This window comes from Mustelus asterias, chromosome 11 (genome assembly GCF_964213995.1).
Source record: "Mustelus asterias chromosome 11, sMusAst1.hap1.1, whole genome shotgun sequence".
NCBI lineage: Eukaryota > Metazoa > Chordata > Chondrichthyes > Carcharhiniformes > Triakidae > Mustelus > Mustelus asterias.
This window is the reverse complement of record NC_135811.1, coordinates 42,379,704-42,405,257: the sequence shown is the minus strand read 5'-3', so window position 1 is coordinate 42,405,257 and position 25,554 is coordinate 42,379,704. Positions and strand designations below refer to the sequence as shown.

General features: G+C 43.0%; 1 protein-coding gene across 1 annotated transcript in view; it reads left to right on the top strand.

Annotated features, from left to right (window-relative positions):
• cfap46 (cilia and flagella associated protein 46) overlaps window positions 1–25,554 on the top strand; it is a 198,419-nt gene that overhangs the window by 88,025 nt on the left and 84,840 nt on the right. The window contains exons 33-35 of the mRNA XM_078222910.1: window positions 18,192–18,341; window positions 20,201–20,401; window positions 23,940–24,046. Of these exons, the coding sequence (XP_078079036.1) occupies window positions 18,192–18,341; window positions 20,201–20,401; window positions 23,940–24,046 (458 nt within the window). The remainder of the gene's footprint in view (window positions 1–18,191; window positions 18,342–20,200; window positions 20,402–23,939; window positions 24,047–25,554) is intronic.

Genomic DNA, 25,554 nt, shown 5'->3' with positions numbered 1-25,554 from the left:
GTGTTGTCTCTCCAGTGCAAGGCACCTCAATGGTCACTGACAACACATGCCCACCTGCTTCACTGGAAAAGAGGTATTATTCTTGTTGGCTGCAAATGTCAGCAGCAGCATGCTGTAAAAGCTCAAATCCCTTGAGGCACTGGACACGTTGGGAGGAATTTTCCCGTCCCGCCCGCCACGGGAATCGTAGCAAGCGTGACTGGAAAATCCCGCCTGTCGAGAGAGCGGATCCTCTCTACCTGTTACTCCTGTGCTTTTGCAGGAGTAACAGATGAGACACTCCTGTGTCTCATATTCTTGGAGCTCCATCTCTGTGCAATGCCCTCTGCCCTGTGGAGTGGCATGTGGTTGTGGAGCAGGCAGCTAGCATTATTGCTCTTGGTGTTGCTGCTCCACTTGTGCCTCATCAGAAGTACAAACTAAAGCTGCATAAGCTGCTCCCAGGCCCTGGTGAAAGCTGACAGCAGGGAGGAGCAGCTGAAGGTGAATAAAGTGCAAGACAGCTGAAGGGACTTTCAAGAAGTTGTCTATCACCTGTTGAGCAGTGGAAGCACACTCTGAGAGGTAATGCTGAGAGCCTCACACCTGACCATGGCTGGAGCTCTTCAGGGTCACTGATCAGAACCTTCCCAGTCTGTCACTGAAGAGGCTCTTCCACTGTGTGCTCACCTAGTTAACCCTCGTGAGTAGCTGACAGCTCTGAAATGATGGTTTGGCTGACAAAATCAGAATACTTTACTAACACGATACTGAATTACCTATTAGGATATTTAAATGCTGCTCATCTTCAAACCTGGTGTAACTGGAAGTGGGTGGGAGATGTTCAAACCCTGACCCAATGTCACTTTTAATGAATTAAACTCCCCACACAAACTAAACCCACCTCTCTTACCTGGAAAACTCCCCCCCCCCCCTTGGAGGTTAAACCATATTTGAGCCTAATGCTTGACTGAATAAAGTACTTCCTCCGTTTTGCAAAGCCCTTGAGCTCTAGCTGGTGGCAGTGTTTTTCTCTTACTCAAATGTATGGTCTCCATTTAGTTATAGGTCTTAATATATGCTTAAGAACTGACTTATTCTTGATAACAGTTTGAGACTAAACCAGACTGTTCACATTTTTGGTGTTATATTTGACCCCGAGGTGAGCTTCTGATTACATGTTCATTCCATGACCAAGACCACCTAGTTCCACCTTGCTACATCACCTAACTTCAGCCCCTCCCTCAGCTCCTGCTGCTGGAACACTCACTCATGACTCTGTACCACAAAAATGTATTGGCTGGTGTCCTGCATCTTACCTCCCATAAACTTGAAGTCATCCAAAACATTGCCACCCAAGTCCTTACTTACAACCAGTCCTATTCACCTATCATTCCTGTGCCTGCCTGGTCAAATAAAATGGTGATTTTAAAATTCTTGTTCTTGTTTTCAAACCTCTACTGCCTTTGCCCTTCCTATCTCTGTAATCTTTTCCAGTCCCACAACCCTCTGGCCTCTTGAACATCCCTGATTTTAATTGTTCCATCATTGGTGGCCATGCCTTCAGTTGCCTGAGGTTGTAAGCTCTTGAATTTCCTACTAAACCTTTCCTCCTCTCTACCTTGTTTTTCTACTTTTAAGATGCTCCTTAAATCTACATCTTTCATAGAATCATAGAATCCCTACAAAGCAGAAAGAGGCCATTCTGCCCATTGAGCCTGCATCGATGACAATCCCATCCAGGCCTTGTACCCGTAACCCCACACATTTACCCTGCTAATCCCCTTGACAATAAGGGGCAATTTAACACGGTCAATCCACCTAACCTGCATATCTTTGACCAAGCTTTTTGGCCATCTGATTAAATATCTCCTAAGGTGGTCATATTTTGTTTTATAAAATCTTCTGTGAAGCACCTTGGAAATTTGATTGTCTTAAAGGCCTACTGAAAATAAAAGTTGCTATTATGCTGAATATGTGATATCTGTCAATAGCCGCAATTCCCCCATCCTGCTGAGCTAATTGTTTAGCGCAGCGGGTCGGGGGATTATCATGTCGGCCGATTTGTGGGGTTTATACATGCGTTCGCACCCCGATAGCGTCTCCCAGTGCCAGATTTCCAGCGGTATCAGCTCCGCACCAGAAGGCACAAAGACCATTTAAATGGTCATTTTAATATTATTATCGGGCCCGGAACTGAAGTCCCTGGGCCCGCAAGCCTCTTCTAACCCCACCCAGAGTGGTTCACTCCAGCGGGGCTCACAGTAGCTCCCCACTTTCGGGGAGCTAGCGGCTCGATCCCGCTGGAGTGAAGGGGGTGCAATCGACCCCACCCCCCCAAAGAGGGTCGGGTGGCGGGGGATGTCCCTGGGCATTGGCACCTTGGCAGTGCCAGCCTGGTCCCTTGGCACTGCCCAAGGAACAAAATGCCAATACTCATGGGGCATCTTCCAGTGGGGGGGGTGGGGTGGCTGGTCGGGACTGTGGGCCGGGACTTGGGACTGTAGGGGGGAGAAGCTAGAGGAACAATGTTAGCTACTCTCCAATCCTCTGGTACCTTGACCGTGGCTAAAGAGAATACAAAGATTTTGGCCAAGGCCTAAGCAATTTCTTTCCCTCGCCTCTCTCAGTATTCTGGGATAGACGTTATCTGGCCCTGGGGACTTAATCACCTTAATGTTTTTCAAAATCTCCAATACCTCCTCCCTTTTTATCTGAACATATCCTAGAATGTCAACATCCTCCTTTCTACACTCACCATCCACCACATCCTTCTCCTTTGTGAATACTGACACAAAGTATTCATTAAGGACCTCACCCACTTCATCTGGCTCCACACACAAATTCCCTCCCTATCCTTGAGTGGACTACCCTTTCCAAAGCTATCCTCTTCCTCCTTATATACACATAAGAAGCCTTCGGATTCATAGAAACATGGGAGTTAGGAGCAGGCAGAAGCCATTCGGGCCTTCAAACCTACTCCGCCATTCATCACGATCATGGCTGATCGTCCAACTCAATAACCTAATCCTGCTTTCTCCCCATAACCTTTGATCCCGATGACCCTAAGTGCTACATCCAGCCGCCTCTTGAATACATTCAATGTTTTGACATCAACTACTTCCTGTGGTAATGAATTCCACAGGCTCACCACTCTTTGGGTGAAGAAATATTTCCTCATCTCCATCCTAAATGGTCTACCCTGTATCCTCAGACTGTGACCCCTGGTTCTGGACACCTGCACCATCGGAAACATCCTTCCTGCATCTACCCTGTCTAGTCCTGTTAGAATTTTAGAAGTCTCTTTGAGATCCTCCCCTCATTCGTCTGAACTCCAGCGAAAACAATCCTAACTTGGTCAATCTCGCCTCATACATCAGTCCCGCCATCCCAGGAATCAGCCTGGTAAACCTTCGCTGCACTCCCTCCAGAGCAAGAACATCCTTCCTCAGAAAAGGAGACCAAAACTGCACACAATATTCTAAGTGTGGCCTCACCAAGGCCCTGTATAATTGCAACAACACATCCCCGCTCCTGTTCTCGAAACCTCTCGCAATGAAGGCCAACATACCATTTGCCTTCTTTACCGCCTGCTGCACCTGCATGCTTACCTTCAGTGACTGGTGCACAAGGACACCCACGTCCCACTGCACACTTCCCTCTCCCAATTTACAGCCATTCAGGTAGTAATCTGCCGCCTTGTTTTTGCTTTCAAAGTGAATAACCTTACATTTATCCAAATTATACTCCTTATAATAAATTATACTCCTTAATCCTCCTTAATTCCCCTTAATTCTGCCTGCCAAGGACATTTCATGTGCCCTTTTTGCCTTCCCAATTCCCTGTGTAAACTCCAATCCAAGCAGAGTGGCAATCCGACATTGATTGACATGCCTTGGAAGATGTGGCCCTTGATGTTTTATGATGTCATTTGTCTGTAGGCTAACAACTGTCAGCTGCGCATTACCTGGCACCCTACCTCCTCAGCCACCTGCTACACTGCCCTTTTCCCACATATTTGCCACCCTTCCCCCACTCTCCCTGCGCAATGGCTACCCTACTCCTTAACTTACCCATCTGCCTCCCTAACGCACTTACATGTTTCCCTACCCCTCCCCTTTATGCCCCCCCAAATGCCACCCTACATCCTCATTCAACCACCTGCCACTCTCCTACCAGCCCCGCCCCCACCACCCACCCACTTACCTTACACATTCTTTCTCTCTGTACCTTCTTCAAGTGGCATTGGGACCTATAAATGTACCAGAACATGGCAGCTAGTGGAGTAAAAGGGGTCAGAGCCTGACCTGCCCCGATGATCCTGCACTATGAAGAGGAATTCCAAGAACAGGTACACTCCATGGGGGCGATTCTCCCATTCCGACGCGCTCATTCTTTAGTGTGGCAGGCCAGGGGAATCGCGTGTGGGCCGGTTCACAGGATTTGCGCAGGCGTTCCCGACGCGCGCGCACCTCCGAGTGGCGGATATCCAGCGCGGTTGGGACCATGCAGGAAACTGGTGGGAACAGCAGGTAAGTTATTTCCAAATTCACTCCGGTGGGGTTCAGAATAGCTCCCCACTTTCGGGGAACTAGCGGGAGACCCCGTTGGAGTGAAGGGGGAGGCAATCAGGGCCCACTAGGGGGTCGGGCCTTTGCCCTGGCACTGCCAAAAGGGTGAAGTGCCCATGCCCAGGGGGCACCTTGGCATTGCTTACTGGGCATGGGGCAGTGCCAAGGGGGTGGGGCCTAGGGGTGATTGGTGGGGGTGGGGGGATTCTGCTGCCACTCTGCATTGGAATTGATCGGGGCTGGAGGAAAGCCAGTGATGGTGGTGGGTGGTCTGCTTGGGGAGGTCTGCCAACCATGGGGGTGTCTGCGGGGGGGGGGGGGGGGGGGGGTCTGCCGGGGGATGGTCTGCCTGCCGTGGGGGAGGAATCTTGCTGGTGGGGAGAGGCTGGAGATTGGGGCACTCTGGGATGGGGGTGTCGGGGCTGGCCCGGGAATGGTCATGGGGTCCTCAATCGGGCCTTGGGGGTGGCTGGGTGGGGCAGCACTGCGGGGGTCCCGGGCTGGCCAGTAATTGAGCTGGTCAATGATCGGGAGGCTGACAGATTGGGACCACTGAGCAGGCACAGAGTTCCAGAACTGTCAGACTCTGGCCTGGATAGGCCCTGCCCCTCCGAGATTTTAATGATAGTCACATTTGTGACCTCTGCATTGCACAGAGTGTGGGAGATTCGAGTCTGAACTCCCACTGGAAAAACAATCGTGATTTACAACAGTTTTCCCGCAAATTCAGCACTTAGAACCTTTTTGGGAGAATCGCACCCCCCCCAACCCCATATTTCTGAAGAGGCCAGATCGGAAGAGTGAGTGAGAAATGATGATCTTCAGTCTGAAGAAAGATAATCCAAGCAAAGTGGCATTCCGACATTATTTGACACGCCTTGAAAGATTTGGCCCCTGATGTTATACGATGTCATCTGTCTGCAGGCTCACAATTGTCGGCTGCACATGAATCTCACCGCCCAGGCTCGAAGTCATTGTCTTTCAATAAATGCAACAAATGTTTGTGTCCAGCAATGTATTTTTAGGTGAAGACAACCCAACATTGATTGGATTGGATTTTGTTTTTAAATTTATGCCTTCTAGACAATAAATTAGATTTGATAATGTAGCTTCGGCAAAACTAACTGATTTATTTTCCTTTTTGTAAGACCTACAGTTTATTCTACCTGGATTTATTAGTGAAGGAGTTGCAAGCTTTATCGTATACGCACTTGACATTGCCTGTTCTTCAGCTGGCAGAATTAATAGCCAGTGACGTGTTGGACAACAAGAGTCTCTCTGACTTTTACCATCTCAGGTTAATTTTGTTTTCTCCAAAGTACAGCATGCAGTAATTTCTGAATGCAATATCATTTAGGTACTTTTTATGTTATTTTACCTTTTAGATAAACATTCTGTCGTTTTAATTTAGACAAATTGTTTAATTTATTTAGAATGCTAGGTTCAATCCAAAAGCCTTTTCTCAGCCGCCTGCCTTTCATCCATGGTAGTGTTACCTCCAGACTTCACCAGCCTCAAATTCTCCAATCGATGCAAATTATATCAGAAGCAAAATTGTTTCCCATATAGTCTCACTCTCCATCACTCCTCTCCTTGTCGACTCACAAAGAAAATTACAGCACAGGAACAGGCCCTTCGGCCCGCCAAGCCTGCACCGACTATGCTGCCCGCCTGAACTAAAACCCCCTACCCTTCCGGGGATCATATCCCTCTATTCCCATCCTAGTCATGTATTTGACAAGATGCCCCTTAAAAGTCACTATTGTATCTGCTTCCACTACCTCCCCCAGCAGTGAGTTCCAGGCACCCACCATCCTCTGTGTAAAAAAAAAACTTGCTTCGTATATCTCCCTTGAACCTTGCCCCTCGCACCTTAAACCTATAATATTGGGTGGGACTCTGGGATTCATCCCCTCCCCCGTGTATTTTTCAGCAGCGGAGGCAGCTCACCATTGGCCACTGGTGGGATCTTCTGATGTCTCTTGCATTTTGCGTGGCTCACCCCTCCCGTCACCGGGGAACCCACTGCGTTCATTTTCAGCGGGACCAGAAAATGCCACCGACGGGAAGGGCTGAAAATTCCCACCCATTGCCACTCATTCCCCTCGTGATCTAAATTTAAATTTGCCCTCCTGGCGTTTAAATGTCTTGCCCCTTCCAACGGCAGTAATCTTTCGCAGTGCTACAACCATCATGCCAACCCCTCACCACCAACGTTTCTCCATTCCCTTCAGTCAGGCCTCTTTGTTCACCCTCACTCTGCTCCACCATTGCTGGCTTCAGGCTCTGAGACATTTCCATTCTAAACCTCTACATCACCAGGCACTCCTTAAAACCCACCTCTTCAACCATGCTCCTTTTACAACTTTTTCTTTGACCGTGTATTTCTCTGAACGTGTAAAAGTGGGACATTTTCTGTGTTAAATGTACTATATATTTGCAAATTAGTGTGCTATTTGTGACAATCATCAGGGCGGCATGGTGGCACAGTGGTTAGCACTGCTGCCTCACAGTGCCAGGGACCCAGATTCAATTCCTGGCTTGGATCACTGTCTGTGTGGAGTTTGCACATTCTCCCCGTGTCTGTGTGGGTTTCCCCGGGTTCATCCCCTCTCCTGTGTGTTTTTCCAATTTCCTTTCGCACTCCAAAGATGTGCAGGTTAGGTGCATTGGCCATGTTAAACTGCCCCTTAGTGTCAGGGGGACTAGCTAGGGTAAATGCATGGGGTTATGGTGATGGGTGGGATTGTGGTCGGTGCAGGCTCAATGGGCTGAATGGCCTCATTCTGCCCTGTAGGAGTCTATGATTCTATGAATTACGGGCCCAGCCAGGCAATGCAACCATTAGATTTTGTTCAATGTAGATTTTAACTTGTTACCTAATGTTTGTTTACATAATGCAAAATACATACACACAATATTTAATACGTGTTTTTGCATTTTACGGATTATATTTTTATCATTTTATATTGGCCAGTTATCAAAACAGCTTTTAAAATCTTTGTTAGACTTCACTACCATTCTAACAACTGTTGAATATTGTTTCATTATTTGCCCCAAATTTTTAAAACTTCTTTGAGATTGTTTCATTAATTTTATCTTTTCCAATGGAAAAGCCCCAATTTCATTTGTCTTTATTCATAACTGTATCTCCTCATTCTTGAATTTTTACTATATCTGTTCAATAACTTTTAATGTCCTAGCTTTAATGAAGTGTTCAGAGCTCCATATATTGCTTCAACTTTCAGTTAACCAGAATGCTACCGAAATTCAACATACGTTTGTCGCCTTTTATGTCCATTGCTCATGTATGACTTTTCTACCTGCACTCCCTTTCATAAATCTATGCATATACACTCTTAGATCTCTCTTCCACTAACTTAAGAGTCTTACCAATTAGGCTTTAGTTTATTTCACTACTTTTTAGTTCAAATATACTACCTTTTTATATATTTTATAGCGTGAGTGAAAGAGGTATAGTGGTGGGCATAGCTGCCTTCCCATCAATTGACCTGCTTTCGGTTCCCAGCCATCACATTGAGAATTTATTTATTTTCGGGGCGGCATGGGAGCACAATGGTTAGCACTGCTGCCTCACAGCTGTAGCGACCTGAGTTCGATTCCCGGCTTGGATCACTGTCTGTGAGTTTGCACATTCTCCCTGTGTCTGCGTGGGTTTCCTCCGGGTGCTCCGGTTTCCTCCCACAGTCCAAAGATGTGCGGGTTAGGTTGATTGGCCATGCTAAATTGCCCCTGGAATGTGTAAGTTAGAGGTATTAGTGGAGTAAGTGTGCGGGGTTATGGGGATAGGGCCTGGGGTGGGATTGTTGTTGGTGCTGACTCAGTGGGCCGAATGGCCTCTTTCTGCACTGTAGGGTTTCTATGATTCTTTGATCTGCCACCTATCTGGCCAGCGGATTAATCTTGCAACATCATCCAGCAATTTCCCACAATCTCTCTCACTATCCTCACTTGTCTAGTAAATTGTTATAATCAGAAAACATTGATCTGATGATTTTTGTGTACAGAACTACCTAAACTCCACCAACATGAAAAGCAACCATTTTTCCCTCCATTATGCTTTCTGTACCCGTACCTTATTCCATTATCGTCCCTGTAATACCATGTTTATCAAGCATCATAACTCTTTTGTCCTGTTACCAAATAGTTTCAAGTGTCCATCCCCCTAACTTTCACCAACACACTCATTATTTTCTTGAAAACTCTATTAAATCATCAACCTGCTCTTCCCAAACTGATTGTCTCTCATTAGACCATACCTGCCTAAGCAGTCATTATTCTCCAGCAATTTACCTACAGTTGAGGTCAAGCTAACTAGTAACATATTGTTTTATCTCTTTCCCTTTTGTTAAACACAGATGTAGAATTCGCATCCTCTAATTCTTTAACATAATTCCCATCTCAAAAAATATTTCAGAAAATTATACACTGCCTCCTTCATTTTTTCAGTAACCTGGAGTGTACACTATGTGGGCCTAGCAAGTTTTATTTCATTCCCATTAACTTCTTCAATGCAGTTTCTATTTGAACATTTCCATTCATTAGTGGCCCTTCCACTTTACCCTCAAGAACCATGAAGTCCCACTCTCACCGTCTATGTAGAGACTGGCGCAAAATATTTATTAAATTTATCTCCGTCATTTTAGCAGTCTCAAACATGAGGTGTAGTTACAATGTTATTCTCAACAAAAGAGGCCCATTCTTTGTTATCATATTCATTTCTTTCATTTGTTCAAGGATGTGTGCCCTTCCCTAATTGCCCTTGAACTGAATGATTTGCTAGGCCATATTCTGAAGACATTTAAGGGTCTGGAGTCACATGCCACATGCAGGCCAGACCAGGTAAGGGTGGCAGGTTTCCTTCCCTAAAGGACATTGGTGAACTAGATGGGTGTTTACAACAATCAACAATGGTTTCATGGGCATCATTAGACTTTTAATTCCAGATTTTTATTGAATTCAAGTTTCACCGTCTGATGTGGTGGGATTCAAACCCAAAGTATTACATCTCTGGATTATTAGTTCAGTGACAATACCACTGCCATGGTCCTCCATTATCTTTGTTTTTACAGAATGCATACTTGCGTAAATTTGCTCAATGTACAGTTAGTTACTTGAGTCCTAGCACATTTAAGATTTTCAAAATCTGTTTCCTTTACCACACCTGTTGCAATATCATAAAATTATTGTCCCAGAGCGTTTTATTTGTACTGTGTGTTTTGAGCTAACTTACAAATAAAATATTTATTTTCCACAGGCTTGCCCAAATCTGTTTAGACCTGAATCTAAAGCAGGCTGCACAGTACCATGAGAAGATGCCGGGATCAGTATTTATCTACGAGACGGAACGGGCTAAGTATGTTATTTTTGATACTGTGTATTTCATATTTGCATAAATAACTCAACAATTTTAAAATATGAATATTTGAAACAAGCAATCTTCCTGGCAGATAGATGAATCTATAAGGCTAAAAGACTTCTTAAAAATATTTACTTTTCAACTGGTAAAAGCTGTCTAAAGTTATTTGAAAAGCCATTAGTTTCAGTGGAATTGAAGTAGTGTATGTAATTTGGTTGAGATACAATATTGAATGGAAAAGACCAAGAACGATATCAGGTGAAGCTTTTCAATGGATTTTTTAACTGACATTCACTGCCATAATGCCAACTGATGAAAATTAAAATGAAAATCAGGAGAGAAGCATAGTAAATGACTAATCCAGTATTATCTCTTTTACATTCATGCCCAAGTCAAAATTACTACCAAGATAAATGAAAAATACTGCAGATGCTGGAGATCTGAAATAAAAAAGCAAGTGTTGGACCAGAATTTTCCAGTCCTTCCCACCGTCAGGATCTTCTGGTCCCGCCAAAGGCGACACCCGCGATGTGTTCCCTGGTGGTGTGGTCGGCGAGCAACGCAAATGGTCGTTGACTTCAACGGGGCTGGAAGATCCCGCCAGTGGCTAAGGGTGAGCTGCTTCCACTGCTGGAAAACCCACCTCAAGGGGGCCAGAAAATCCTGGCCCTGGAAAAGCTCAGCAGGTCTGGAACATCTGCGGAGAGAGAAACAGAGCTAATGTTTTGAATCCAATATGATTCTTCTTCGGAAGTCATATTGGACTTAGAATGTTAGCTCTGTTTCTCTTCCGCAAATGTTGCCAGATCTGCTGAATTTTTCCAGCACTTTCTGTTTTTATTTCAAGATTATCACTATTGCGCTCAGTGGAACTGAATGACCTTTCTGTGCCCACGATATTTTACTGTATCTTCTAATCCAAGAAAGCTGCACTGGGATTCTTTGTTTTGCAATGCAGGATTGGCAATTAGTGAAATTTTCCTTTATAATGAAACTGTTACCCTTTCTGAAAACTGCAACTGATGCAACTCAGTCCTTTGAGTTCAATGAGCACCACTGGTGTTTGAGAAGTTCGGTGTTTTGTGTTGCATGGATCAAGGGAGGTATTCTGTGAAAGGGACTGTAGGGGTCACTCTTGTTCAGTGGATGTGCGCAGTCATCTTTCATCCCCACTGCCGATGATGCCAGGGCACTGTCTTCATTTGTAGAGAGAGTATTAGGGCAAAAAGAAACAATGGTATACATAGTGCAATGAATTGTGAGTTACAGCGATCTTATTAACGTATTTAGCTGCACGTATTTGAAGAATAAACACGGTTACCATGCTCAGATATCTTGGTATTGGGAAGTCTTGTCCTGTCTACCACAGGACAACCTATTCCAAGAAGCGTTGCAGCCTCAATGAATTTAAGCATACATTCATCTCAGGTGTTTCTCCTTGAAATGACTATCACCTGTTCTGAACCATTTGAACATTATTTGGCACTTTAGGCATATTATGACACTCGCACATTGCAGGTATTTTCTGTTTAGTTACCTGTTTTTTGCTTTGGATGAATGATCTTCAGTGTCTCATGTTTTTCCCATTTTTAATTCTGCAAAAACCATACTGACATCCGCAATTGATATGCCTTCCCAATTTTAACACTACGTAAGTTTTCTCTCTCCTGTAAGGGTGCATCGTATTTGTCAGTTGTGACTACTTTTTCTAGCCCTATCAAAAACACATTAGAAGAATACCAATGTAGGATGTAAAACAATGCAAGTTACAACTTTAAATTAAATCCATGCACTTAGGTAACCTGAATGACAGCACATTTCTTCTGGGCTTCCTGACCTATCCTGCTTTCAGGACAAGAAGTACCTGAATGATCATCCCTTGCTGCCTGTGCAGTTGGTGGGCACATAACCTGCCATCTCAGAGGCAAACTGCTGGCAAACAACACCACCATAAAAACTCCTATAGCTGTGTTGCAAAACAGAGCATCCTCCTGAGAGTTTGCCAATTCTAATGTCTCAGTTATGTCCAACCATTGAAGTTCAGATTATGAGAGATTTTTGAGGTATTTAAAAGACATTGACGGACCCTCTTCTTACGATCAGTTATTTTCTTCTCACTTAAGTGGGATGGAAATTTGTATAAACACAAAACAGAGCATGTCATTCCTTTATGCTTAAAGGATATATTCATAGAATCCCTACAGGCAATGTTATTTCCTAAGTGGATATATCAACAAGGCTTCCATTCATATTTCTGGTGATGACAGAACATTGATAAAAATAATCCTTTAGTTTTTCAGAAGTATTTGTCACTGCAGAAACTAGTGTGGGGTTTAATAAATAATGGGGCGATCTTGAGCCCACTCCAGCCGTCCACAGGAATGCTAGCGGGGGCTCAAAATCCAGAAGTCGCAGGTCTCGCCAGCGAGATTGCCATTTTGGATTTCCCCACCCCTCGCCATGAAGTCATCAGCCATAACAGGGTGTGAATCTGATTTACATACATTTCAATATATTTTAATATCATTAACATGCCCCCTCATCAGATATTGAGCCCCCTTGTATTTGCAAACCGCACCAACAGTTCACCCAGACATGGACCTGCTGTACTGATGCCAGGGGCAATAGATCAATAAAGCCCCAGGGATGGTGAGAGAAAGGGGCATGGCTGTGTGATATTGTTGGATTATTCAAATGATCTCTCAAACTAAAATGGCAAAGCTGAATCAATTTTTCTAATATTTATCAGAACAGCAAGATTACAGCTTTGCCCTATCTGATATCTTCTATAGAATAGAATCCTACAGTTCAACTTAGAAGTATTTGCCACTTTTAGAAAAGTGCCTGTATTTTCCTGTTGAATGACATTACACATCTTACCGTCAAAAAGTTTTATGGCACAGAAAGATGCCTTTGGCCATCAAACGCCTATTCTAATTCCATTTTCCAGCAAAATTATTCTAATCATTCTCTTTTTCCAGTAACTGCAGTGAACATTGTGGCAAATGTAAAATATATCATCACAACAACAGAGGCTTGTGTTTATATCGTGGCCATTCACACTGGAAAGACATCTCAGGATTTAGCACTTTATAACACATCTACCCCTCCTATGTTCCAATAGTCTCATCCGGCATGCTCTCAAGGATTCCCTCTTAATGCCCTTCTGTCTCTTATCTAGATGGTTTGCGCACAGCGATATCAACCATGAGATGTGGAGTTGTCATGCACCAAATCTGCACTTTCTCTGAGTTTTCCACTGGGCATGGCCTTGCACCTTGAGGATTCAGACAGATTACCAGCCCCTGCATCATTAAAACCTGGATTGAAACTTATTCTTTCAAGCTACTTTGTCCCTAATGCAATACAGCAAGACTGCTTTCAGTGATTTCGATCTTTCATTGCCATCACCAGAAATAAAAATGGAAACCCTTCTAGAAATAGTAGTGGCAAGAAATGTTGAGCCATTTTTGCCTTTTCTGCATTCCACTTTTGTTTTCTCTCAATTTCTTTGAATTGGATTTTTAATTTGTAGTGTCTTTTCTAATTAGAATTTCAATTTGACTTCCGACCATTCAAGCCTGGCACCAGCATCCCCCGCGGTAGTATGTGCATTTGTTTAGCAGTTCTCATTGCCCTTAGATAGATGGGAGATAGGAGTGGGTTTATGCCCCGGGGTATAGTTTACCCCATACTCCTCTCAATGGAGGCCACAGAGTAAGCACTTGGCTGTGTCCAAGACCAGTCCTTCCAACATATCATGGGATTGAGACCTGACTTGCTTCTTCTAGTTAAACACTCACTTCTGCTGTGAACTACCTTTGCTTGGAATCATTAATAAAAAAATCAACGAAATGTTCATTTCTTCTTCCAAGCTGCCTTAACTATGCAGTTGGTAAGTTTCCTTTCCAAAACAAAACACAAAAACATGCAGCAGGTAAATGAGTCATCATGCAGCAGCAGTTGACATACTTCCTTGAGCTCCTCCTTAGTGATGCAGAGATGTCTGTCACAATGTTTCTCATGTTGAAATAAGAGAACACGCTGGGTGAACATGGCCTCCTGCTGAGCACCCTTCTTTCCCTATCTGCCTCCTCTCTCTTCAAAAAATTTGTCCTCCTCTATGTTGCCTCTACTCACACTCCCTGCCATACTACAGGCCAAGATGAACAGAAACTACTTTATCCGTGATGGGGGGCAAGTGATGTGAGCAGAAGCAAGCCTTTCAGTATCTGCCACACTGTTTTCCTGTAAACCGGTGTGCCGATAAGTAACAGTGCACACCAACAAGCATTTCCACAAACGCAACAACAACCAGCAGGAATCATTTGGCAACTCAGCATTGTGATCCTTCCTGCTGCTGAACGTATGGTCAGCTGCTTCTGGTCAAGAAAGTAGCTAATTGAGTTACAAATTGATATCATTGGCATTATTAGGGTGACTGAGGTCAGCATCAGTGTCACAATCCATTGCGACTCGCACCAGAGCTTTGCATGTGTGCGTGAAATCAAAATGCCACCCGTAGCACTGAAAATACTGTCATTATGGGCGGCATATTGTTGTCTTGTTGAAGTTGTACAATACATTGGTAAGGTCACACTTGGAATACTGTGTACAGTTCTGGTCTCTCTATTATAGAAAGGATATTATTAAACTAGAAAGAGTGCAGAAGAGATTTACTAGGGTGCTACCGGGACTTGATGGTTTGAGTTATAAGGAGAGGCTGGATAGACTGGGACTTTTTTCTCTGGAGCGTAGGAGGCTGTGGGGTGATCTTATAGAGGCCTATAAAATAATGAGGGGCACAGATCAGCTAGATAGTCAATATCTTTTCCCAAAGGTAGGGGAGTCTAAAATTAGAGGGCATAGGTTTAAGGTGAGAGGGGAGAGATACAAAAGAGTCCAGAGGGGCAATTTTTTCACACAGAGGGTGGTGAGTGTCTGGAACAAGCTGCCAGAGGTAGTAGTAGAGGCGGGTACAATTTTGTCTTTTAAAAAGCATTTAGACAGTTACATGGGTAAGATGGGTATAGGGGGATATAGGCCAAATGCGGGCAAATGGGACTAGCTTAGGGGTTTAAAAAAAAAGGGCGGTACTGACAAGTTGTGCCGAAGGGCCTGTTTCCATGCTGTAAACCTCTATGACTCTATGACCTACTGAGTTTATCCAGCATTCTCTGTTTTTTTTAAAATTTAAGCTGTAACTCTAGTTTTTTTGAACAAGATCATCTAGTTTTGACAGCATTTAACTCAGAGTATATAAATGTAAATTTACAGATTATTTTAAATGCTTTCAAAAGGTGAAATATTTTCGAAATTTTATTACTCTGTTTAAAACTTTAGTCTTGAATTTGAGTGCTATAAATCGCAAGGTAAATCTGATGGTATCCATTTGACATTTTAAAAATTTAAGATTTGGCAAAACTATAAAAGGAGTATCTATTAATATGGAAAAACACTTAACTTTACGATGACAATGCAAAATAGTAGATAAGTACTGTGTGCTGAAAACCTTGGTTTGGTGCATTCTGAGGCCTTTTGACCTCCTGTACAAGGACACTGATATTTTGTAGAAACAGATTGCCCCATTCAAATGTCCTGTTTCCTGCTTCCTTGTCCAATACCAGTATCTCCACTTGGTTCGATTGCGGGGAAAAAAGATCAAACATTTTAGATCAAAATGTTTTTGAAAGCATTTTGAGTGACTTTTGAGGAAAGGGCAAAACACTGCCACTTTGTGGCTTAATTATTGAACATCAAACTGGTGGTTTAATAAGGGATTGCCATTATCAATGTGGACATAGGAATTCATAATGAATTGTGTCACAAAATATGACCGAACGTAGTCTTGTCAACAGGAAGCATCTATTTTTAAAAGATACAGATGAAAATTGTTTGCTGATATCTGCGCTGTTTTCCTCAGCTATTGCTAGTAGCTGTAAATAACCATGTCCACTTGAATAATAAGTGGGGTGGCAATGGCCTAGTGGTATAATCGCTAGAATATTAATCCAGAAACTCAGCTAATGTTCTGGGGACCCGGGTTCAAATCCCGCCACGAAAGAATTCAATAAAAAAAAGGTCTGGAATTAAGAATCAACTGATGGCCATGAAACCATTTTCGATTGTCGGAAAAACCCATCTGGTTCACTAATGTCCTTTAGGGAAGGAAATCTGCTGTCCTTACCTATTCTGGCCTACATGTGACTCTTAACTACCCTCTGAACAAGGCCAACTAGGAATGGGCAATAAATGCTGGCCAGCTAGCGACGCCCACGTCCCACAGATGAATAAACAAATGTTTAACGTGGATATTCTATTTCTTTAAGGTATCGGCAAGAGATTGCTCACCAGAAAGATCAACAAGTACAAGCTGCAAAGGAAAAACAGCTAATTTCAGATGAAAATCTACTTGACACATTAACAAATGCTAACAAAGAATCGGTGAGACATGACTTTGAAAATTTATTTCACTCTTTAGTGAATTGCTGTCTCTTTTTTGTGTGGTCATGGATTAGCTTAACAAGATGAGCAAAGACTATTCAAGAAGAAAACTAGGTGACATAGATTCCTTTAAGAACTTAAGAATCAGGAACAAGAGTAGGCTCACTTGGCCCTTCGAGCCTGCTCCCCATTCAACAAGATAACTTTTGATATTTTTACGTTAACTTTAGCTTCTCTCCCCAAATCCCTTATTTCCCTTAATTTCTTAGTGGAATTCGTGCAAAAACTTAACAACCTCAATCCTAAATATACCCAGCGACTGAACATTCTCAGCTCTTTGGGACAGAGAATTGCAAAGATTCACAGCTCTTTGAATGAAGAAATCTATCATTATCTCAGTTGGAAATGGCTAATCCTTCACTCTTAGACTTTAACCCTGTGTTCTACATTCCCCAGTCAGGGAAAACATTTTCTCAACCTCTTCCCTGTCAAGCCTTTTAATTAGATCACCTCTCATTCAGCTGAACTTGAGGGAATATAGGTCTAGTCTACTCGATCACTATGCAAAGGGCAATCCCCTCAACCCAGGAAATAGATATATAAATAAGATTCTTGGCACTTTAAACGTTTAGACCGGACTGCAGGGTCACAGGTCATCTCTCTCCCACCTGCTCAGAGATGTTTCAGAAGACAACAGCTCCCCCACCGAGTGAACCATTGTTGCACTAACTCTATGTCTAGTATGCTTTCCGTACGTGAGGAGTCCAAAACTGTAGGTGTGACCTTACCAATGCTCTGTATGTTGGTAGTAAGATTTGGGGGCGATTCTCCCAACCCGCTGTGCTGCTCTTGCAGCGCAGCAGCCCAGGAGACATAAGCAGAGGCCGTGTAGTGGGCTTTCCGCTGAGCGCCACAGCCTCTGTGCGTCTCTACCGCCGGACTTCGAGCGCCGTCATTGTCTAGTGGTACTATCTCTAGACTATTAATCCAGAAACTCAGCGAATGTTCTGGCGACCCGGGTTCGAATCCCACTATGGCAGATGGTGAAATTTGAATTCAATAAAAAATATCTGGAATTCAGAATCTACTGATGACCACAAAACCATTGTCGATTGTCGGAAAAACCCATCTGGTTCACTAATATCCTTTAGGGAAGGAAATCTGCCGTCCTTACCCGGTCTGGTCCACAGAGCCACATGTAGTATAGCGCGCAAGAAACAATGCTTTTCACTGTATGTTAATACATGTGACAATAATAAATCAAATCAAAATCAAATCAAGCAATGTGGTTGACACTCAACTGCCCTCGGGCAACTAGGGATGGGCAATAAATGCCGGCCAGCCAGTGACGCCAGTGTCCCGTGAATGAATAAACCCCCACAAAACATGTGCAAATGAGGGATATAAGAACATAATTAAGCAATATAACTTTATAAATGACAGGAGGTTAATGCACAGCTACAACAAACAATCAGGAAGGCAAATGGTATGTTGGCTTTTATTACAAAGGTCTTGCAGTGGAATTCTCCCAAAAGGATTCTAAGTGCTGAATTCATGTAAAAACTGGCTTTTTTTCAGCGGGATTTTCAGAATGAATCTCCCGCACTCTGTGCATCACAGAGAGCCACAACGTGAATCTTGTTAAAAATCAGAGGGTGGGGCCTATTCCCGCTCGAGAAGCCGGCAGCATAGTGCTGAGTGGGCCACTGTGCATGTGCCGATCCTTCATAGTGGAGAAATGGCCCAATTCCTGCTTTGAGGATGAAAATCTAGGCTTACATGGAAAATAGTTTTTAAATATGTATTTCTTTTATAAGATGAATATTGTATCGCCAACGATGACTCAAAAAAAATTGAGTGGAGTTTCTGTGATGGATATGTGGATCAATAAAGCAGAGGTCTTACTGCAGCTTGGATTCTACCAGCCTGCCAGAACTCTGTTAGCAGAGGCTCACTTGGCTGCAAAGGTTAGTTTACTGTCCTGTCACAGATGATTTAACCATGCTATTAACAATAACTGGATGCAAATAAAGGTTATTAAATAAATTGCCGTTACCTTTTAAAATACAAATTACCTTTTCAAAGCAATTAAAACCTTTATTTATTCCTTATGCATCAAACAAGGGGTCGGTAACTTTACACCTGGAACTCTTAAAAATTTGCAAGACATTGCAACAAAGTCAATGTCATGACTTTACTCAAGCCATTGAAGTTGGTCTATTGGAATGCGAACGCCCTGATTAAGGGGTCAATTGGTGGGCCAATCAGGGAGACTTTACTTTGTATCTAACCAGGAGTGTCAGTTCCTCTGCCACTCCCAAAGGTAGTCTGCTGACTGACAGCACTCTGTATACTGCTGTTGGAATTGTAAATAAAGGGATTGTGGTGAAGGGACCTCTGCCTCCATGAATTTATTACAGTCAATACAGAAACTCTTCTAGAAAGCAACAACAATTTACATTTCTACAAATATAGAAACGTAGAAAATAAAAGCAGGAATAGGCCATTCAACCCTTCGAGCCTGCTCCACCATTCATTTTGAACATGGCTGATCATCAAATTCAATATGCCTTCCCCCCCATATCCCTTAATCCCTTTAGCCATATGGTATATGAACTTTTTACAGGACCTTACATTCAAGAAGTAGTATGTTAGATGCTAAGCAGGAGATTTCTAAATAAATAAACTTAGTCCATGGGGGGGCTCAGGAATCTCAACAGGCTGACTTTTAACTGCCAAGGGAGTGCGTTCAGATACAGATGGGAATTTGAATTCCCACTAAATGCCAGCAGGCCTTAAATCCAACATGATCCTGCCCAAATATACCAACATGTAATTACTTGCGGTTTCTAAGTCAGAAGTTTGGTTTCAGTCGTCAGCACACGGGTTTTCCAAACTGTGTGGAACTGGCTGGATTCGACGTAGCAAGGAGTCTCATGGAGTCAGTTCCTGTTGCCTCCTTTCAACTGGTTAGGATTGGGAAACCTGGCTGAATATGGTTAAAACTAGAATGACTTCAAATAAAGCTTTCTTATAATTTTTAAATGTCCAATATGCTTCCCTTGACTGGGTGCATCACCTGCCCTTAATCCCACATTTATTAAAGCCAGAAAGATTTAACTTCTAGGTGGTTTGGATTCTTGTTTCCGATTTTCTGATCACAACCTGCCTTTTTGGGAGGTAAAATTCCTCCCAATGGTTATACTATTCTATGATTGTACGGTTCTGTGACATGCAGTGGTAGCCATCTGGGCCTTTCATGCTTATGCTGATGTGCAGTGGAGGAGGGGGACTGTGTCATGTAATAACTAGTGCACTGGGGAGGAAATGCACGATGGCAGAGAAAGCCATTGTTGCTTCGATTTGGCTTGAACCCGTGAGCTGACACCATTAAGAGTGTGATAGCCGTGCTTAGCCAATTATAACTGATGTGCTCATCACCGATTTTATGTGAGTTTCACAAGCAAAACTGAGATTCTTACCGTGGGCCATATATCTTGTCTGCTATATTATGAATTCAATTGCATCCACATGAGATAATATGTTTGCAGCAGAGTAAGGGTAAACTTTGGAAAAATTGGCACTGGTCTGTTTAAAACCTCGAGGACTATGTTGTATCACCATGATCTCTACACTGTCAAATAGTTTTAAGTACATTCGATCTCTTAACCTGAATTGAATTACCCAAATTTATATTTCATAGGTATATAATGCATTGATTCATGCATGTTTAAATTTTAAGTCAATTCCTCATTTTAACATCTCTGGTTTAACAGTTAACATTCCTGGAGAAACCATCCAAAATGTGTCTTTTTTTTTCAATTAGGAGTTTGAGAACAAAGAAGCTTTGGCAAAGGTCTTGTATCTCCTGGCAGTTCTGGCTAATTACGAAAAGAATTATGGTCAGGCTAAACTGCTCTTGAAAGAGGCTCAAAGTGCTGGAGGAAATGAGTATTTTTGGTATGATACTATTATTTGTCTGGTATGCGCGATTCAAGGAGAGAATAATGAGGATTCAAATGAGCAGGTGAGAAAATAATGGTTGTAACATTCCACAGGTAAGAAGCTGTGTGGGTTTCGCACGTTCTCCCCATGTCTGCGTGGGTTTCCTCCGGGTGCTCCGGTTTCCTCCCACACTCCAACGATGTGCGGGTTAGGTGGATTGGCCATGCTAAATTGCCCCTTAGTGTGAGGGGGATTGACAGGGTGAATGCGTGGGGTTACAGGGGTAGGGCCTGGGTGGGATTGTTGTCGGTGTAGGCTCAATAGGCCGAATGGCCTCCTTCTGCGCTGTAGAGATCTTATGATTCAATGAAACGTCTAGGAAAAAGAGATGGTAAAATGAACCAATTCAAAAAAGAAAAGCAGAAAATGCTGGAAGAACTCAGCAGATTGGCAGCATCTGTGCACACAAGCATATTAATTTTAACAAGAGAACACCACTTGGCCCTTCATGTCTGCTCTGCCATTTATTAAGATCATGGAAGATCTTATTTTAACACATTATATTTCTGCCGAACCATGATAATCTTTCATTTGGTTGCATACCAAGAACTTATCTAGCTCTGCCTGAATAATATAGGGTGGATTATTTGTGCCTCCCATTGCCTCTTTTGCTGCGGCAGCGATGGCCTACCATTAACCGGTGGCGGTATCTTCTAGTCCCACTGTTGTCAATGGAGTTTCCCATTTATGCAGACTCTTGCCAGAAAACCCGTGGCAGGGGTTCGCGTCGACAGGACCAGGAGACCCCATTGGCAGGAGTAGCTCAAAAATTCCAGCCATAGACTCTGCCTCCACCATCTTTTGAGGAAGAGAATTCCAACGACTCATGGCCTTCTGAAAAAAAAACATTTTCCTCATCTCTGTCTTAAATGGGCAAACCCCTTATTTTTAAGCAGTGATCCCTAGTTCTAGATTCTCCCACAAGAGGGAACATCCTTTCCAACTCCACCCTGTCAAAACCCCTCAGGATCTTGCATTTCAATCAAGCCACCTCTTACTCTTCTAAACTCCAGTGAATAGAAGCTAGATTGTCTTAAAGGAACCTGCCCACATCAGCTATTAACCTAGTAAACCTTCTCTGAAGTGCTTCCAATGTATTTGCATCATTTCTTAAGTAAGAAGGCCAATACTGCACAGTGCTCCAAATGTAGTTTCACCAAAGCCCTGTATGGCTGAAGCATAACCATCCTACTCTTTCATTTAATTCCCCTCACAATAAATTTAATATTCTATTCACTTTCCTAATTACTTTCTGTACCTGTATACTAACCTTTTGTGATTCATTTTTACTAGCTCTGCTTTCATGCCCTTATAATTGCCTTTATTTGGTTTACAATATTAGTATTAGACCCACTCTGCTCTCCCTCAAACTGAATGTAAAATTCAATCATCTTCTATTCATTGCTTGGGGTACCTTCGCTATGATGTCATCAATTAATCCTATCTCATTGAAAATACCAGGTCGAGTATAGCCTGTCTTCTGGTTGGTGTCAGAATGGACATGATTGGCCAGCAACTCTCAGCAAACATGATTTCCGCCCTCAGAGCCCTTGATTCTGGGGGAAGGTCTGCTGCTGGTCTAAAGGCACAGAATGCAGCGGGCCTTCTTGAAAAGAGGTGACATGGGTGTCTTGCCGGCTCTATAGCCAGCAGCCAAGAGACCCCATCGTCCCCATGACATGATGCCCAACATTTCAGGTCGATAACATTTTGTTGGGGCTCCAAGTATTGTAATTTACTTATATTGTAACCTCACATAGGACCTCCTTTCTGTTCTTGGAGTTAGGACCCTTGAACCACTACAAAAGATCTATTAAAATATAAGCATTTACACTTCCACTCAGAGGTTCATCTTATCTTCTGAAAACTATGGATTATACATTGGCCCAGAACTTCCATAGAGTGGCAACCACCTTCGGATTGCCACTCCACTCCTTTTTACTTACCCGGGTCTGGAACTGCTAATTTCTCACCCGATCTTCTGACCCAGGCCTGGTGAGAATGTGTAGCACAGCAGCTCTGGAGTCTTTTCATACTTTTGATACATATGGAACATATTACATAGTAGCAAAAGTAGATTTGTAACAATTGCAACATTATTTACAATATCTTAAATCTAACACTATGAAATTTGTCTTTTGCATCGAAACAGCAATAGTGCAAACTACTCTTAGTGCCAGAAATAACAAAATATTGAACAAGCATTAAATGATCACATCAATTAATCTTTAAATAAGCTTGTACCATATTATCCTAATAGAAAAAGGAAAAATCCTGGGTATCCGGAAATTTAGATCACAAAACAGAAAATACTGGAAAATATCAGCAGGTCTGACATCATCTGTGAAGAGGGAATAGAGCCAACGTTTCGAGTCTAGATGACCCTTCTTTTGATTTGATTTATTATTGTCACATGTATTAACATACAGTGAAAAGTATTGTTTCTTGCGCACAATACAGACAAGGCATACCGTTCACAGAGAAGGAAACGAGAGAGTGCAGAATGTAGTGTTACTCTCATAGCTAGGGTGTAGAGAAAGATCAACTTAATGCAACGTAAGTCCATTCAAAGTCTGACAGCAGCAGGGAAGAAGCAGTTCTTGAGTCGGGTGGTACGTGACCTCAGACTTCTGAATCTTTTTCCCGAAGGAAGAAGGTGGAAGAGAGAATGTCCGGGGTGTGTGGGATCCTTAATTATGCTGGTTGCTTTGCCGAGGCAGCGGGAAGTGTAGACAGAGTCAATGGATGGGAGGCTGGTTTGCGTGATGGATTGGGCTATATTCACGACCCAGAGCAGTCGGAGAAAAGCAGGTCATGCAGTGTCTATGGAGAAAGATTTTTTTTAAAAATTCATTTGTGGGACATGGGCATCGCTGGCTGGCTAGCACTTATTGCCCATCTCTAGTTGTCCTTGATTGATTCAACTGAGTGGCTTGCTAGGCCATTCCAGAGGGCAGTTGCAAGTCAACCACATTGGTGTAGCTCAGGAGTCACATGTCGACCAGACCAGGTAAGGATGGCAGATTTCCTTCCGTAAAGGACATTAGTGAACCAGATTGGGTTTTTCTGACAATTGACAATGGTTTTGTGGTCATCAGTAGACACTTATTTCCAGATATTTTTTATTGAGTTCAAACTCCACCATTTGCCATGGTGGGATGAGAACCCCGGTCCTCAGAACATTAGCTGAGTTTCTGAATTAATAGTCCTGCGATAATACCACTAGGCCACTGCCTCCCCATATGTCAATGTCACTCTCTCTGCTGAAACTGCATGACCTTCCGGTAGTTCCAGCATTTTCTGTTTATGCACCATTTTAATGTGTTGATTTAAAGTAAACACTTCTCTGATGCTCCTCAACTTCCAGCCCTCGAGCATTCTCACCTTTATATGATGTAAAGCCAGATGTGATTGTTTATTAAATATATCACCGTGTCTCAAGGCTAAGAGGGGAAATGCCTACGGGTGTCTGCTGGACTAATTGTATAAAAATGATATTTTTATTTTGTTTGTAGATTTTTTGATTACATATATTAAAAATTATTTCACTATCTTTCTAGATTTGCAACGTCTTAAAACAAAGCATTGAAGAATGTCAGGCAGCTTTAGAGGAGAAACCTAATCGACTTTCTGTTTTTATGTACATAATTACTTCAATGAAAGCCAGGTAAACAATGACAGAAAGAATGTTTCTCTGATTTTGAAGGGAATTACTCCAACCAAATCAGAGCACAGTGCTACTGAGGATTATGCTGTGGACTGACCATTCTTATTTGTACTGATTTCTATTAATATTTATCAGAAAATTATTCAAATTATGGAGTCAAAAAATTAAATTCTATGAATGCAAAATCTTGCTGAACATGTGCAATTGGTGCTCCAATATTTACGCCGGAAACCTCCGACTTCGTCCGCGGCTGGGTTTCTCCGGTGCCGCTGCAGTGAATGAGGTTTGGGCTGAACGCCAAATTCTCCGTTCTTGTTGACAGTGGGGCGGGAACAAAGGAAATCGATGCATCTTGCCCATAATATTCATGTATATACTGGCAATCCCTCAGAATTGAGGATGACTTGCTTCCACTCTGGTTCGATGTGTCCTGAGATGGCTGCTAAGTCCAATGCAGGCTCTTCCACATGCGGAGCAGGTGGTGCTTGCAGGGGTGAGCAGATGAGGTGTCTGGAGGTTTGTGCATCCTCTCCAATGCCTTGACTTTGCCACTGCATTCTCCCGACAGAGTCTCTCTCGATGTGTTCAGTGCATTATGTGTCGGTCAAGCAAGAAACTGCCATGAGCCAGTAGGGGATGTTGTATCTTTTCAGGGATGCTTTGAAGACATGCCTGAAGTATTTCTACTGTCTTTCCTGGGAGTCTCCTGCCACAACTGAGTTCTGAGTTAATTATAGTTATAAACCAGTGCCAATTAAAAAAAAATCAAAGCAACTTCAAGAGAAAGGGCACTGAATATTTCTATAAATTCCACCGCCTACCACCGCACCCCTCCATTACCCCCGACATCCCACCCCCCATGACTCCTACACCCCTCATCTTAGACACTTAATTGCATGCCACATTTCTCCATGGAAACCCATTGAGGCAGCCTATTAATAGACATCTGCTAGTGACATTGTGTAATGTACTCTGAAGGCCAAAAATAGCCCAAGGTGTTTTTTTTTTTAAGTTGCCCACTTCCTTTGTGGAAAAACACCAAACCTACGCCCAACATTTCCAGCAATCTTGCCGGAATTTGGGATCACGTTGTATGCTGATCGGTGGGAGCTTCCACCTCAAGATTCATCGTCTTCTGATTTCAAGCAGGGCCGGCCTCCTACCAGGTCTACTCTCTCAACACAAGTGGCCTGTTGTGTCCTCGCTGGCTGTCGCCAAGAGTAACTCCGCTAAATCAATTCTTCTGCTCTTTTCCCAAAAATGTCCTCCTCTTTCTGGTCACCAGGGGAGGCAATAGCATAGTGGTATTGTCACTGGACTAGTAATACAAAGACCCAGCATAATACTCTGGGGACCTGGGTTTGAATCCCACCATGGCAGGTGGTGAAATTTGAACTCAATATTTTAAAAGAAATCTGGAAGTAAAAGTCTAATAATGACCATGAAACCATTGTCGATTGTTGGAAAAACCCATCTGGTTCTCTAATGTCCTTTCGGGAATGAAATCT